The sequence below is a fragment of the Sinocyclocheilus anshuiensis genome, unplaced genomic scaffold, assembly GCF_001515605.1.
Source record: "Sinocyclocheilus anshuiensis isolate Anshui unplaced genomic scaffold, SAMN03320099.WGS_v1.1 scaffold2872, whole genome shotgun sequence".
NCBI classification, from domain to species: Eukaryota; Metazoa; Chordata; class Actinopteri; order Cypriniformes; family Cyprinidae; genus Sinocyclocheilus; species Sinocyclocheilus anshuiensis.
This window is the reverse complement of record NW_015560619.1, coordinates 276,792-292,744: the sequence shown is the minus strand read 5'-3', so window position 1 is coordinate 292,744 and position 15,953 is coordinate 276,792. Positions and strand designations below refer to the sequence as shown.

At 36.0% G+C, this 15,953-nt stretch overlaps 3 protein-coding genes across 6 annotated transcripts in view; all 3 read right to left on the bottom strand.

Moving 5' to 3' along the window:
• Positions 1-911, bottom strand: part of LOC107681849 (phosphatidylinositol 4-phosphate 5-kinase-like protein 1) — a 10,807-nt gene extending 9,896 nt beyond the window's left edge. The window contains exon 1 of the mRNA XM_016478202.1: positions 762-911. Coding sequence (XP_016333688.1) covers positions 762-863 — 102 coding nt within the window. The 5' untranslated portion in view covers positions 864-911. The remainder of the gene's footprint in view (positions 1-761) is intronic.
• A 2,486-nt stretch (positions 912-3,397) lies between these two features.
• On the bottom strand, positions 3,398-5,439 carry LOC107681851 (dolichol phosphate-mannose biosynthesis regulatory protein-like). The gene is made up of 4 exons (XM_016478207.1): positions 5,371-5,439; positions 4,713-4,802; positions 4,420-4,522; positions 3,398-3,951 (listed from the first exon to the last, which is right to left on the bottom strand). The coding sequence occupies exons 1-4, from the start codon at positions 5,371-5,373 to the stop codon at positions 3,896-3,898; spliced, it is 252 nt and encodes an 83-aa protein (XP_016333693.1). The 5' UTR covers positions 5,374-5,439; the 3' UTR covers positions 3,398-3,895.
• Positions 5,440-5,974: 535 nt separating this feature from the next.
• Positions 5,975-15,953, bottom strand: part of eeig1b (estrogen-induced osteoclastogenesis regulator 1b) — a 39,019-nt gene continuing 29,040 nt past the window's right edge. For 3 of the 4 annotated variants that reach the window (XM_016478203.1, XM_016478204.1, XM_016478205.1), the window contains 8 exons: positions 13,934-14,050; positions 12,353-12,399; positions 11,004-11,158; positions 10,667-10,807; positions 9,760-9,961; positions 9,525-9,646; positions 9,286-9,355; positions 5,975-8,730 (listed from right to left, as the gene is read on the bottom strand). In XM_016478203.1, the coding sequence (XP_016333689.1) occupies positions 8,685-8,730; positions 9,286-9,355; positions 9,525-9,646; positions 9,760-9,961; positions 10,667-10,807; positions 11,004-11,158; positions 12,353-12,399; positions 13,934-14,050 (900 nt within the window). In that variant the 3' untranslated portion in view covers positions 5,975-8,684. The remainder of the gene's footprint in view (positions 8,731-9,285; positions 9,356-9,524; positions 9,647-9,759; positions 9,962-10,666; positions 10,808-11,003; positions 11,159-12,352; positions 12,400-13,933; positions 14,051-15,953) is intronic. The other variant, XM_016478206.1, reaches the window with a different exon arrangement.

Genomic DNA, 15,953 nt, shown 5'->3' with positions numbered 1-15,953 from the left:
TAGAAAACGAAGCGTTTGAGAGAGGCGGGGCATAGAGGACCTACAATAATGTACAGTATTTGAAAAATAATGTTTTTTTTAACATTAAAGCATGTCAACATATTCTGTTACACCAAATACACAAAATAATGATCTTTAAAAAAGCATCATATGACCCCTTTAAGGTGGGGTCACTCAAGACAGGGAAATTATTATTAGTTATTTGCAAATCTTTATTACTAGTGAATGCAGCACCATCACGGGAGAGCAGAGCACCTGCAGCAGGTCATAGTACAAATCTGACATGCCATCAGCTGCAAAAAATACACTGCACCTTTAAGACACCTGTGTTCTTTGCACATGAGGAAATCATAGTTGCAAACAATTTTCAGCCAATTTGTCCTCCCAAGTGTCATGTGCCTAAATGGATTCTTCAGCACTGCACACTGAGTGCCAGAGAAATATTTCAGACATAAGTTTATTTGTTTGCAGTGATGGCAATCAGCTGTTCTGCATGAAGAAATTAAATTTTTCAATATCAGTCTGCAGATTTCCCCCCTCTAAATGCAGCCTGGGACTTAAAAATACCTCTGTCATCAGATCCACATATGAAGTGCAGATTTAAAGTCAAAGTCTAAAATAATGTATATTTTTACTATTCTGAATCAGACAAGGACAGTTTTTGATTAACATGTTTTTTTAACAAAAAAACAACAATAAAAAAACACAAAAAAAACAGACACAAGGTCTTTCTGTCTAATAAAAAACAGATGTGCACGTACCTCACTGCGATTCATTATGGGTCCTCTAGTTAGTACATGTCCTCGTCCTATCGCCGGGTCGTGGATGGGGAGATCAGCGCAGTCTCTGTCCTCGCGTGACATGACACTGGCAGTGTGTGGATGAGCAGCTCGAGCTCGATCAGTCTCTCTTTAGAACGAGCGCGACTGCAGCGGCCCATCTCACACACACACCCACACACACACACACACACACACACACACACACACACACACACACACTGCCGTTCTGTGCTTAGATACGGAACACACGGACCTGAACGACCAAGAGCTAAATATGCGGACACAAACAGACAAAACTATTAGTGTTGATAGTAGATTGATATCTTACACATATCACAACCTTGAACTAAGATGTTCTACACATAGTACATTCTCTCTCTCTCTATTCATATATATATATATATATACTCCTGAGACCCATAAAAAAAGCTTTAATTTAATTTAATTAGTCATTTTTCTTGTCATTACATTGTTTAGAGCATAAGAAAAAAATGGAAGAATAACTTTTTGAAAAATTATATTTTCTTCATGTTATTCATGAATAGACAAGAAAAGACAAAAACAATGTGATTAAAAAAAATCACCAATCAATTTTTAAATTTCAGGATTATACCAAATTTTTTATAAGGATGATTCTCAACTGTTATAAAAGATATAACAGAATGATTTGATATACCACTTTGCTTCATGCAATATGGGTGTAAAATTTCCATAAACTGGTTTTCCTATTAAACACAATGTTATCTATACACTGTATCTAATTTGCATATGCTAATTTGCATTTGCCGGCAGCCATATCACCCTGTAGCCCAAGACTGGTTGCCCACTGAAGTTAAGCAGGGCTGAGCCTGGTCAGTACCTGGATGGGAGACCTCCTGAGAAAACTAGGTTGCTGCTGGAAGAGGTGTTAGTGAGGCCAGCAGGGGTGCTCACTCTGCAGTCTGTGTGGGTCCTAGCGCCCCAGTGTAGTGACGGGGACACTATACTGTCAACAAGCACCGTCCTTCGGATGAGATGTTAAACCGAGGTCCTGACTCTCTGTGGTCATTAAAAATCCCAGGATGTCTTTCGAAAAAGTGTAGGGGTGTAACCCTGGCATCCTGGCCAAATTTGCCCATTGGCCTCTGACCATCATGGCCTCCTAACAATCCCCATATCTACTGATTGGCTTCATCACTCTGTCTCCCCTCCACCAATAAGCTGGTGTGTGGTGGGCGTTCTGGTGCACTATGGCTGCTGTCGCATCATCCTGGTGGATGCTGCACACTGGTGGTGGATGAGGAGATACACCCTGACAATGTAAAGCACTTTGAGTGCCTAGAAAAGTGCTATATGAATGTAATGAATTATTATTATTATATAATGCGCTGTTGTGACATCATGTTGAAAAAGAAGTGTAATAATGGAAGTAATAATTGGCCAGATTTTTTATACATTTAAATAATACATCATTTATTTTCCTATTCAATTGTTTTGTCTCCCAAAATGTGTAATAAACATGTTTTTAGCCCCGGTGTCCACTACAGTGGACATGTATGAAATGACCTGTTTCATAACAGGAAGTCATATTTTGATTTGAAACCCCATAACATTTTCCTGATATGTTGATTTATGACAATTTGAATATAAATTAGTTTTAAATGATAATTACAAAATAGTATCACATTTCCATAAGGATGTACAATTATATCACTAAACCATCTTTAAAGACCAAGGAGAGGGAGTGGTCATGGTGAAACTTCCAAACATTTGGTATCTCTTTACAGGACATCCAGATTTAAAACTCTGACATGTAAGATCTGAGAAATTCACTAAATAATGTCCACTACAGAGACAAAAACTCATAAATAAATACAAAAATGTTCTAAATCTAAACCTGTAATTTAACATTAAATTTAATAAATTTAACTAACCTTGACAGTAAACGAGAGCGAGAGACAAGTTAGTGGTTGCCCAAAAGGTCCTCTTTGATGCCTAAGGATACACTGCAGTTGTCACAGTTAACTCTACTCTCAACTGCCACGCAGAATTTGGAAAAAGCAGCTGGACTATTCAGAGCAAACTCATTACAACACATTAAAGTAATTGAAATTAAACTTATATACACTTGTAAATACATAGATATGCTTTACATATAAAATAAGAGAGAAACAAACACAACATTATAAAGTTAAGCATATTTCTATTAATTTATTGTGGGATTGTTTATATTACAAAAAGTTCTTTCTCTTTCTTTATAGACTGTTGTCCTGAATTATTTTGCTGCTAGAATTTGGGGAAGTCGTGGCCTAATGGTTAGAGAATCGGACTCGTAACCCAAAGGTTGCGGGTTCGAGTCTCGTACCGGCAGGGATTGTAGGTGGGGGGAGTGAATGTACAGCGCTCTCTCCCACCTTCAATACCACGACTGAGGTGCCCTTGAGCAAGGCACCGAACCCCCAACTGCTCCCCGGGCGCCGCAGCATAAATGGCTGCCCACTGCTCCGGGTGTGTGTTCACGGTGTGTGTGTGTTCACTGCTGTGTGTGTGCACTTTGGATGGGATAAATGCAGAGCACTAATTCCGAGTATGGGTCACCATACTTGGCCACATGTCACTTCACTCAAAAAAACTCAAGCACTCCAGTTTATAAATACATCTATTTACAACATAAAAGAACAGCTGAATCTCCTCAACGTAAAGCATAACTAAACAAAAAGAGAAATCCCGTATTTCATTTAGATGTCTTCCAGATACACATTATACATAAATCTACCCCATCTCTTAGGTGCCTAAAGTGTGTTCTCACATATTATTTGCTTTTATCTCCCTGACTATGGAAAGAATTCTCCAAAGCTATAGTGGTCTTCAATCAAGGTTGTAGCTATTGGGTGCACAAAGCTCAAACAGACTACTACGCAGCTACATGTTCAGTACTGCTTTGGCTATTAATGAAATCTATTTTGTTGTTTATTTTAGGAACCACCTGAACATGTCTAATAACTGGAATCCAGGAGAGCAGCTTTGGAGTTGATCTTCACGCTTCACTAAAAAAGTGTACAGGAAGTGGTACATGAGTGAAATCAACACAGTTCGTTCTTGTGACCAGATGAATCACAACAGCCTGGAGAGTCTTAATCAACTTTCTTAGGTTTTCGATTCTTCCATGTTACCACCCCTATGAAGGTGCCTGAAAAAAAAAACAATGAGGGTAAATGTGTTCACTAGAGTAGACAGAGAAAATGAAAGACCAGAGGGAAACAAAGAAATTCAGATTTTTGTTGAAAGTGTAAAAAATATGGCTGTATTGTTGGATTTACATTTACGTTACATTAATGCATTTATCAGATGCTTTTATCCAAAGAGGAACAAATGCAATTTGTCAAGGAACCACATTATTCACAATGCAGGTTTACAACTAGATTAGGAAGCAAGTTAGAAAAGAGGAGTAATGCGCAGAAGAAAAGTAAGTGCTTTTTGTGTATAAGTGCATTGGTTTAAGGGTGTGAGGTGGTTAAGTGCTTGCAGAAGAGGTGTGTCTTCTGCTACTTCTTGAAAGATGTGACTGTCACAGCTGTTCGGAAGGGGTGTGGATATAATTACAAACATTTTGAACTTGATATACTATTAACATTATGTTCATGGATTGCTTGCTTACCAACAAAAAGTAAGAGGATTAATGCTGCAACTCCAGGAAGTATGACTGAATATTCTCGTGGAAGAAAATAGCTGTGGATCACATGGTCACCGTCTACAAAAGGCTGGAACAAGGGCAGAAAAGTCTGCATCAGTGTTTGATCACTTCAATATTTTTTTCAGTAGCGTATGAAACAAAGCATGTTATGGGTGTCATATCAATTTGGAAAACTGCTAAACTAATTCATCACATTTAAATGTTGTTAAAGTTTAAGCATAAAACACACATACATACACACACAAACACATACTTACCAAGACTATGACCCAAATAGTGTAATACGTAAACAGCAACAGACTAAAACCAACAAGTCCAAAACCAACAGCTTGATCTGCTCCTGTTGCCTGAAAAGAAGTGGGTTTTAGAGCTTAAATATAAGCCTAAATAAAAGTGCAAATTACATTTAATATAACTCATTTAAAATAAAACGCAAACATATAATGATAAACATAATATACTTTAACAAATAAAATAAATATTTAATTTTTGAGGAATTAATATGTTGTCTTTTATTGACTTCTATACTCCACACTGAAAGAAACAAATGATGTGTTCTTAAGGCAAGTTTAAAGATGCACACTTCTAGTGTGTTTATGAAGTGTCTCTATGTCTGGATCTCTGTGACGGGTCCAATTATTCATTAGCTGTCATAAAGCAATGAACAAAGAAGTACTACTGAACAAATACATTTAACTGAATGAATAAGAACTATTCTTTTATTAGTGAATTATTCTATGTCGCCTAAATACGGACCACGGTGTGAAACTCTTGTGTTGCTTATTAATCGTATTAACTGGAAAGTTGGACAGTTAACAACCAGGAACAACTAGGCATAATATGAATATATACAAGCAAACGACAAAAAAGACATAAAAAACATAACACTTCCACGTCTATTTCAGATCATCTTACCATTATGAACGTGTCACTTCCGCGTGAAACCAAAATGTCCTGCTTTAGAAATGTACTTCCGACGAACAACGGAAGTCGTGCTGGGAATTGTAGTTTTTTAATATCTCTAAAAAAAAAAAAAATCCAGCACACGAGGGCGCTCAAACACAGATAATTACTGGTTAGAAGCCGCGCTAAGTGCACATCTCATATTATTAACATATTATCGTTTTTGTAGCACAGAGCGGGAATCGGTTAAGTTAGCCGTTATGACTGAGTTACAGCAGTCCTCCTGCAGGTTACAGAAGCAGTTTCAAGACTCTGTTCAAGAATATATTATACTATCATCTGGTTATCTTGTTTAATTTAATGTATAGCACCAACACAATGTCTACATGTCAAATATACTAAGTTAGTTTAGTTAAAGGAACTAAGTTAAGACTGAACAAAATGGGACAGTTTGTAGACCTATTATATTTAGTTTCAGCTTCCTTACTACAGCTAATTAGCACACATGCATTCCGTGTACTGGCAATTAAAAAAACATAACTTACTTCACAAGTAAATCATTTGTCATGGCGAGTTAATATCCTAGCTGGATGGTAAATAAATCACACAACAAATATTTTTATTTATTACCCAACATAATCTTTATTTCCCCCAAATAATACATACAGATAACTTCACCTGACAGTTACATTAAAGAAAGAAACATTCACATTTGAGTGTAGAAATATAGTTCCGGTCCATCATTAGAAAGTATCCTCTCCATGCATGAAACCAAACAAAAGACCAAGAAAACTTTGGAGCAACACCACATTGCTTATATATAAATATTTGTCACAATCAGAAAAAAATAAATTCATTTCCATAGTACTTTAGTGGTAAATTCATTTTGAAAGAAATCTCCAGAATATATTTCACTTTATGAATGTTGCTGTCATTAATATGTATGTAATCATGGAAAGCTTTCTGTAAGTGCATAGCTTTCATCCTTTACGATAGCACAGGAGAAATGAAGATCAACATTCTGGAGAATGTGTGAGTGACATTAGTCCTCAGTATTTAAGTGCTGTTGTAGTGAACTTTACATGCATATCATCTGAGGTTTCAGTATCCTGGAGCCTGTGCCGCTCAATGCTGTTCGATTTACATATTTAAAACAATATTTATTTTATATATAAATAAATGAACGTGCACGCATTGATTAAACAACCTTATTTTTAAAGAGAACAAAAGCTCCAGATTACTGAAATGTACAAAAACTGACATCATCCCTCTTGCTTCCAACTTTTGCATATAGACCCCAGTCTGCTCCCTGCAACAGCATCTTAAATCAAGTATATGTATCTACTCTTCTGCATTAGAAAGATCACAGATTACAGTCAATTATCACTAAAAACATTACAAAAGTGTTTGTAAGACAAAGAGAGAGAAGAGAGAAAGAACAAGAACCACAGATGGTCATTATTTCAACACAAATGTTAGACTTAGAATTATTTGACATCAAGGTTGAGGGGGAAATCCCCCTTAAAGAGATTCCAGTGAACCAGCCCGCTGGCTCGAAAATAAAGATGACAGGATAGTTATTGTTCTTAGTTGCTAATAGCTTTTTTGTGTAAGAGTAGATGAAAGCTACAAAGAGTAAACAATGAAAACAATTAGATACGTTTTTCAGTGTCTTCAGAGAATCCCCTTATACTAGCTAAGCAGAAACATCCAGAACCCACTTTATCAGGCCGCATAACTATCATACTGTATATTTTGCCCTTTAAAAGTTAGTGTTACTTTAAATTTCCAGGAGTACTAATCCTGTAGAGAAGCAGCTGGATCATGCCACAGACTCGTTTTTTTTTAATGGCATTAATAACAAGAACGTTAATTAATATGAATGTGAATGTAACTAACCCTCACCTCTCTAGTATACTAGTGAACAGTGATTCTGTTTAAACGTGTAATTTTAAGCCACTGGACAGGTGAAATATTTCAGGGCTCAATTCCCTGAAAGAACTAATTAAAATGGGCTTTTACAAAACAACAAGCCCACATTGCACTTTTCTCGCAACTGACAAAAAAATAAAACAAAATGTCAGTCTTTAATGTGGTGAATGCTCTCAGATCAACTGAGAAAGATTCATCTCCACGACAAAGATCATGAATAGCTAATTAGATGCCAAACAAGCAGTACATGAAACACAGAAAACTGGGCCTTCCGTTCTCTCGATTTCGCTGTCATGTCTATTGTACACTGTTTCCTATTGCACACCAGGTGCTGGTCAGACACACAGAGGCAGTCGCCAAGGACAGACGTGTGACTATGAGTCACTGTCTGATCTAGCCCTACAAACAATGGAATTATTCAGTGGTGTCTTACAAAAAGGATTCTCCATATCATTTGCTCTTACTTTATATTTTAACTGCACAATGCAGGATCTCACTGGATATGACTATTTTGATACTAACAAGACCCTAGTGAGAGAATTAACACAAATGACTTGGCTGTGCTGTTGTGTTGTGTGCACCGCAGAGCTGTCAGAGCCAAAACTCAGTCACACAAATATTCAAAGCTGAAAGCAGCAGCAAAGTGAAAGATTAGAATAGTGAAATAAACTGAAATACTGACAGACGAAGTTAGAAATACACTGGGAATTTTAATTAGAAAGAGAAAGAGAGGGGGCAGTACAGTATATTTATGTATTTCATCTACACCAGTCCAGCTGGAACATATGCCTCTGACATATATGTATGGCCAGCCATACATGATTTCATGTATATTAATCCATGTTTATCGCAGGTTACTGACTAAACCACATTATTAGAATGTATGCAAGGGCAGGTGGATTTCAGTGGTTTGTATTTAATAGGGGTGTGAAATGCATCACAAAAAATATAATACATTAAATCATCCCACTTTAAAACGTTAAATAATATGTCAAATGCTACTAAAATTTAAATATAATATTGAACTAAATTTCTTTCTAAAACCTTTGGACTGCCCCCATATTTCACAGTGTTAGACTGAAGCTCCCATCTTGCTTAATTTCTTAAGGCATTTCAAGTAGTTTGTAATCCGCTGTAGAATATTTATGATTCATTCATTCTTAATCATAGAACAATGAACGTACCCACCACTGTTTTTTCAGCAAATGTAATGCATGATTAGGGTGTTACGGTTGTAATAGGCGAGTAATATGTCAGATCCATAAGAGGAGCAAGTTATGAAGTCAGGTGCCCACTCTGACATACAGTCCCTGTCTTGCTCTCTCCATCATTTCAAAATAATAAAAAAAAAGGCAGTGGCTGTGTGAGAGAGTATCTACTGTGGCCTCAGAGATCTAATGGCTCTCAATCACCACCGGTTCAAAAACACCCGCAGACACCCTGTCAAAGAATAAAAGAACCATATCAAACATGATATTATAACAGTCAAATACAAAATACGCTACTGAAAATTCAGCTTTGCCAAATCAGGAATGAATTACATTTAAACCATGTTAAAATAGAAAACAGATTTTTAAATTGCAAGAATATTTCATAATATAACTGTATTTACTGTATTTCTGAAAAAATGTATTCAGCCTTGGTGCACATAAGAGGAAAACAGATTTATTAAAAATGTTTTTAAAAACAAAAAAAAATCTTACAGACCCCAAACTTTTTAATGATAGTATAAATACACTGTAAAAAAGATATTTTTAGTAGTTGTAAATAAAACAAAGATTAATGGAGTATGATTTTCAAAAAAATACCAGTTGTTCTACTTCAAATTTAACTCAATGCCATTTCTTTGTAATTGTATTGTTCACTATTTGAGTGAAAATAGCTTCTATACCATTTTTTTCAGTGTAATAAACAAAGGAATAATTAAATTTATACGTTGTACATTTATAACCAGAACACTAAATTAAATGGCATACGAAAAGAGCACCAGTTTACCTGTTGACAAGCTGTATGCCACTTAATGCTGTGGTGCCATCCCTACTGACGAACAGAGTTAAATTGCTGTCTGTGAAGTGACAAAAGAAAGAGTGACAAAATGATCAGCTTTAGTGATGCGAAGGCTTCACAAGTGGGTAAAACCCTCATATATGTATCAGTAATCAAAGTGTTGAATTAAAATAAGCTTAAGAGGAACTAAATAGTTAATACTGCTACCAAATTTTTTCTCCACACACCTTCATTGTTGCTGACATCCGCAAAGTTCTGACTCTGCACAATCTTCTCCACAATATCATCTGCATCAATGCGTGTGTCGTCCACCCATGTGGGATGGTTCTCAACAGTGTCCTTCTTTCTCCTGCACAGATATATAGATACTTCTTATCTTAACTACATGCCATTTTTGCTTGTGCAGTTCCACATAAAACAACAAAGACTTTTAGTATCTTGGTGTTGCTGGTGACTCCCCACCTTGAGGGTCTGTTTGGGGGCAGAGCAGGTCGTGGGGGACGTGGGGGTCTCTCTGGTTTTACCACTTCTTTCTCCGGCTCTACGGGGCTCTCGATAGTTGCAGACATTCCTCCTGATGTGTTGCTGCTGCTGGTGGAGGTGTTCCGCCGGTGCTGGGACAGATCTGTCAGGCTGGAGGAGTGAGAGTGCTCCGTACTGTAGCCTGAATGGAGGACAAGCACATCCCACAAGACTAAGGGTGAGCAGCAGTTCTTGTGACCATAATAAGCAGTGTTGTGAAAGAACGTAAAAAAAGAATTGTTCACAAGAACGTAAGAATTTAATTTTCACTTTAACTTTTCAGCCTCTTAGGTTTTACACTACAGTTCAAAGGTTTTTTGAAAGAAATTAATATTCAGACAAGGATACACTAGATTGATGAAAAAGTGACAGTAAAGACATTCATATTGTTACAAAATATTTCTATTTGAAATAAACTCTATTCTTATTACAGGATTAAATTATATTTAAAAATATTTCAAATAGTAAAAACAGTAATATTGTGAAATATTATTACACTTTAAAATAACTGTTTTCTGTATTTTTGATCAAATTATAAGAGAATAAGATACTTCTCTTAAAAACATTAAAAAACGATTACCGACCCCAAACCTTTGAATGGAAGTGTATGCAAATGAAAAAGTACACTCACTTTCTTTAAGTGACATTTTCTCTCAATCAATTTTTGTGATTTTAGAACACAAAAATCTCTGTATTACTCTTGGCTCCTGTATCATATTGTAAATTGCTAAAGAATTTATTCAGTTGTAAATCTAAATGATTACATTTAATTTCAGAAAATGTTCAAATTAAGATGGAAGTGTAGTTTGAAGTTGTTTTTTATACTGTAACCAGCTATAATCTGTACCTGATGCTCTTTTGATCGTGCCCTGAGTCCCACCTGAGATTTTGCTCTGTTGGCTGGCAAAGCTGGAGTTGCGAGAATGTCCCGTGTGAAACACTTCATCTGGACTGGACAGGTTCTCCTCCAATCCCTCCTGAAGTCCTCCTAAGAACAAACAACCTCAGGTTAGCACCATTTATTTAGAAAGCCCAAAATATCGAACAAAAACAGTCATTGCAAAATCATCATAAAATACTGTGCACTTTTAATACAATTGTAAATGTAAAGATTTTTCTACTTGTTAACATTCTCCAAATTTCACAGTTTCAGAGATGGTCTACTGTAGGTGTGTTGGTCATACCAGAGTTGTTCACAGATGGTCTGCTTTTGACCGATCGGCTAGTGCTGCCACCAAGGGCCGGTGCAGAGTGGTCAGCGGTGCCCTCTCCCTTGCGGTCCAGCTGCAGAGAGGGGTCCTGCCCGGCTATGGCAATGGTCTTAGCTGTGCTCACAGGCCTGACGAAGAGGTGAAAGACAAGTTTAGATATCATCAGGGAACAATAAAAGCTTGTATTCTCTCTACTGATCAATAATTTATACTTACACATTGCCTACAAATATAAACAAGAGGGGTGCTATACTGAGCATGAATCAAGAGAACTAAACAACAGTTTCTTTACTGCAAGGCCCCTCATTGTCCACAACAATTAGAGCTGCATTGAATTTCTAATTGCGATTACAATTACAGATGCCACAATTACATAATCGTTCAAAGTGGCAATTAATCGTTCAAAGTCTACTTATGTTATTCTGAGTGCTTGTGTTTTTTTTCCCTTTCTACAGGTTATCTTAAGTTTTTTTTTCCCCCATTGTTTTAATATGATGCATATTTTTACTTTTATTATTTAAAGAAGAAACCAACCCAATGTATAGTTGACATTTGAAGCTTAATACTATAGAAAAGCAATAAAAGTTTTTCAGTGTGAGTGTTTTCAGCTTGTTTATTTTCATATAAATATATGGCACGCAGTTGCTTCAAACAATGGTAACATCATTCAATGTAAATTGTGATAATCGTAATTAATAATTGCAATTAGTTTCAAGGGAATAATCGACAATTATGATTTTTGTCATAATCGTGCAGCCCTAACAACAATATTTCCTTAAATGTACAGAAACTGGTAGTGTCCATAGATTTAGAAAACTAATTACATTTGAGACCATTTTAATAGCTGAATCCCACTTATTTTATATTAATAAAACATTTTTCATTCACTCATGATTTAATGGATAAGGATTAACAATAAGAATTTTTATGAATATTTTTTTTTTCTCATTTTTTCTACCTGATAAAATAGTTAAGAACTTGGCATTACTAGACAAAAGAGTTTATTAATTTACACAACCTTTTCCTGGTAAAAGTTCATGTAAATTAATAAACATTTGTCTAGTAACAGAAAACACACTATTAAAATTTATATTCAAAACCCTGGTTCTTCTCAAAAAAAAAAACAAAAAAAAAAAAGTTATTAAGGGGGTGAAATAATAATAAAAAAAATTTAAATCTTGGTTTGTCTTATTTTAAATCATCTTGAGGCCCCATTTGAAGTTTGCTGAGGGGCCTTAGTGGGGTTGAAAACTATTTAAAAAAAATTAAGAAGTATAAAATTCAGTAACACAAAGTTAATCTACAATATACAACACACTCACGTTTTGAAGCAGGGATCTCCAGAGAGAAGAGTCATGCCAATGGTAACCTGTGAAGGAAGATGAAAATATTACAAAATAAAAGTTGTGAAATGTAAAACCATATCTATATCATAACATAATGCATTTTGATAGTAAAACTGTCTGCTTGTGGGAACCTACACATGAAATCTAGATTTAAAACGAGTAAAAATCACAAAAATATCTCTGATTAAATGTTGTCTGTTCCATTTCCCTTCACATTTTCCCTCTTGACATGTCTACAAGACAGTGAGTCAGTCAGTCTGTCATAACAGGGACTGACGGTGGGTTGATGAGATGGTTTGACCAGTCACATATCGCCCACACAGTGCAGAAAGCAGGGGCGTAGATTACGCGGGGGACGTGTCCCCCCCCCACTTTTAATATCACGTAAATTCGTCCCCCGCACTTTTTCGGGCAAGTGTGTTCACATAGAGGTTTTCAAGAGCCGGTGTGAATAAATATAGATTTAAATTCAAAGAGACAGGATAGTCTGTGCATGATCTGATGTTTTATTCGGACCCAGAATAAGTCGAGATGAACATCGCAGAGCGCTAAACATTCATGCAGTGTATGTTTCATTCATACTCGAAGCCGGAGGGCGATCCCGAGCAGAAAGTCGTACGAGGAAATTCCTAATATGAAAAAGCGTCCAGCTATCGCTGTATGAAAACAGTTGTTTTCACAGAAAACAGAAACGTTTGGAAACATGAAGACATTAAACATACGATTGGAACAATATATGGTTTATTTGTGTTTGTCAAGTCATCTCCAGGTAATAAATAAAGTATATGAACAATGCAGTGCTAATTGACATAGCATTTATTACAGTATAGAAACTATTCTGCCTTATGTGATATAAAAAAAAAAAGTGTGTAGTATATAAACAAATCATTATTATTGGTTATTGCCCAGCAGTTATCTATGATGCTGAGTAGAATTTTTTCAGGTTTCTTTGATGAATAGAAAGTTCAGAAGAACCGCATTTAGGCTATCTGAAATAAAAATATTTTGTAACATTATAAATGTCTTTATCATCCTTGCTAAATAAAAGTGTTAGTTTCTATCATTTCTTTTCCAAAAAAAATAAAAAATTATACTGACTCTAAGCTTTTGAATGGTATAGTGTATAATGTTACAAAAGCTTTTTATTTCACATAAATACTGATCTTTGGATCCTTCTATTCATCAAAGAATCCAGAAAAAATTTACTCAACTGTTTTAAATATTGATAATAATAATAATAATAATTTAAAACGTTTTCTTGAGCAGCAAATCAGCATATTATAATGATTTCTGAAGGATGTGACACTGTTGACACTGTTGACTCGCTTCTGAAATGAAGGCTACGCCCCTGGCAGAAAGTCTAGATGACGATGTTTGTATTGACGGCAAATAGACTGTTGCTAAGATTAATGTGGAAAAAGAGGTTCCTGGCCTTTTAAAGATGAAAAAGGCAGTGTTTGAGCTTTCAGTCAGACCGAAGCCGATCAAAATGGACATGTGTAGTCAGTCCTGAAATGAGATAAGAGACAGACAGCACTTACACAGAGACACACTCACTTTGAGTATGGAGTTGTCCTGCCGAGTGTTCTTGGTGTCGTAGCCCTCTAGTATACAGCAGCGAACAGTGGAGCCTGAACCAGCAAACTCCGCTAAGTTGAGGTCAGCAAAGCCCAGCTGTAAATGAGAGAGGATTTTAACTTCACTTCAGCCATACAAAAAATCTAGCTCTAAACTCTTCAAAACAGGTGTTTGAGTGAGTTCTCCTGTTTTTCCGGTTATACCATTAGCTTTATAAACATGACACCAGGAATAAGTCAGGAAACAGGAAAGCACAGGGTTAACACTTAAGGGCTCTCTTATGTAACTACTGTAACTAACTTATGAAGCTGGCAGAGTCAGTCATGCATGAAATCCCTCTCTGTTTCTCACTCGATAAAGGTTTCTCCAACACTACTAACAAGCATTCTTGTTGCTTTCTTCATACAGTTATCTGCAATCTCCCTCTCTCACTCTTCTTTCTCAGCAGCGTGTTCTTGCCCGAAAAATTCTATTAACCTTGGTTAATGATATAACAGTAGCTGATATAATTCTTTCCATTTCCTTTATTGGATGAACCCCCTATACAGTCAGCACCGATGCACGTGACCAGCTGGCCTTTAGAAATCATTGATGTGTGATATTACAAGGGATAAAGGGACAAATGCACACAGAATATGTTTTATTATCATACCTCAGTGAGCGAAAGAAGAACCCATCATAAACATTTTTTAAAAATATTTTTTACTGCCCATGAACAGAATTTTGTATCAATTTTAATACATATTTTTGTACCCATAAGAACAGCATATCATCATATATTAACCTTTAATGCTAGTAATAATTCACATCTGTGTCATCACGTACACCTCTAGAGGAATACAAATGCTTGTATATTTTTCAAATTTCTTATGCCAAATATGAAAGGTTAGGGTCAGACTATTCTTCTTGCTATTATGTTAGTTTCTAATATGCTAAATGATCAACAACTTGCCAAGTTTACATCATTAAGTGTAGTATTTCATGTTAGGGACCGTGGGTGAAGAGTTTAGCCTCTGGTCTCTAACCTGCAAACTATACGCCTGCTTGAAAAGGAGACAGTAACAAGCAGTAGAGACTGAGACATCAGGGTATTTTCACATCTTCTCACAGATCTGTGCATGTGTCTGTGGCCTTCCTTATCTATATTTGCTGTTCCACTGCTGTCTTTAGCACAAACTGTTTCCTCTGTGACTGGCACACTTCTCCTTTATAGAAATGACTCCTGTTCTTAAAAGGTTTATGTGGTTTATTCCAGAAAGCCTTGGTTTTCTGTGCTCATTCTGAGACTGACAATTGCCATGTGATTCCAGGATTCACAAATATTTTCCTTTAGCAAATTCATGTTAACTCATTTCAGTTCAATGACACTGATAAGATTACTATCAATGTACTGTAGCATTCAAATATCTGCCATGGCATAGGTTCCCTTTAATTCATCTTAAAGGTCATATCTACCTCCTCCTTCCTGTGTTTCTCGCTTATTCCCAGTTACAGTCCATTGATTTGACCTCCCTCATTCCATGCTTCTGCTGCGCCAGCATACGATTTTGACACAGTGCTCCCGCTCAGGACATAAGGGATCAGTAAATGAAGAGAAAAGGACACGGATGTACAGTACACTCCCAAACAAAACATCCTCCTGGAACTCATTACCCATACAAACGTGCCAGACATGTCTTTCTTTGCAGTAATTTAGCTATGATAACCTGAACCAGCAATATCACAATATGTCACATGCCCAAATAACCAGCATTGCTGACTATGAGTGTCACACTTCTTCACGCTAACTCAAAATATTTGATCCATCCATCCATCCATCCATCTATTTAGCAGTCTTTACACATGGTCCTTCATAAATAGACCTCTTTGATATTATACTGTGTATATATATATATATATATATATATATATATATATATATATATATACACACACACATACAGTATATATACATATATATATATATATATATATATATATATATATATGTGTGTGTGTG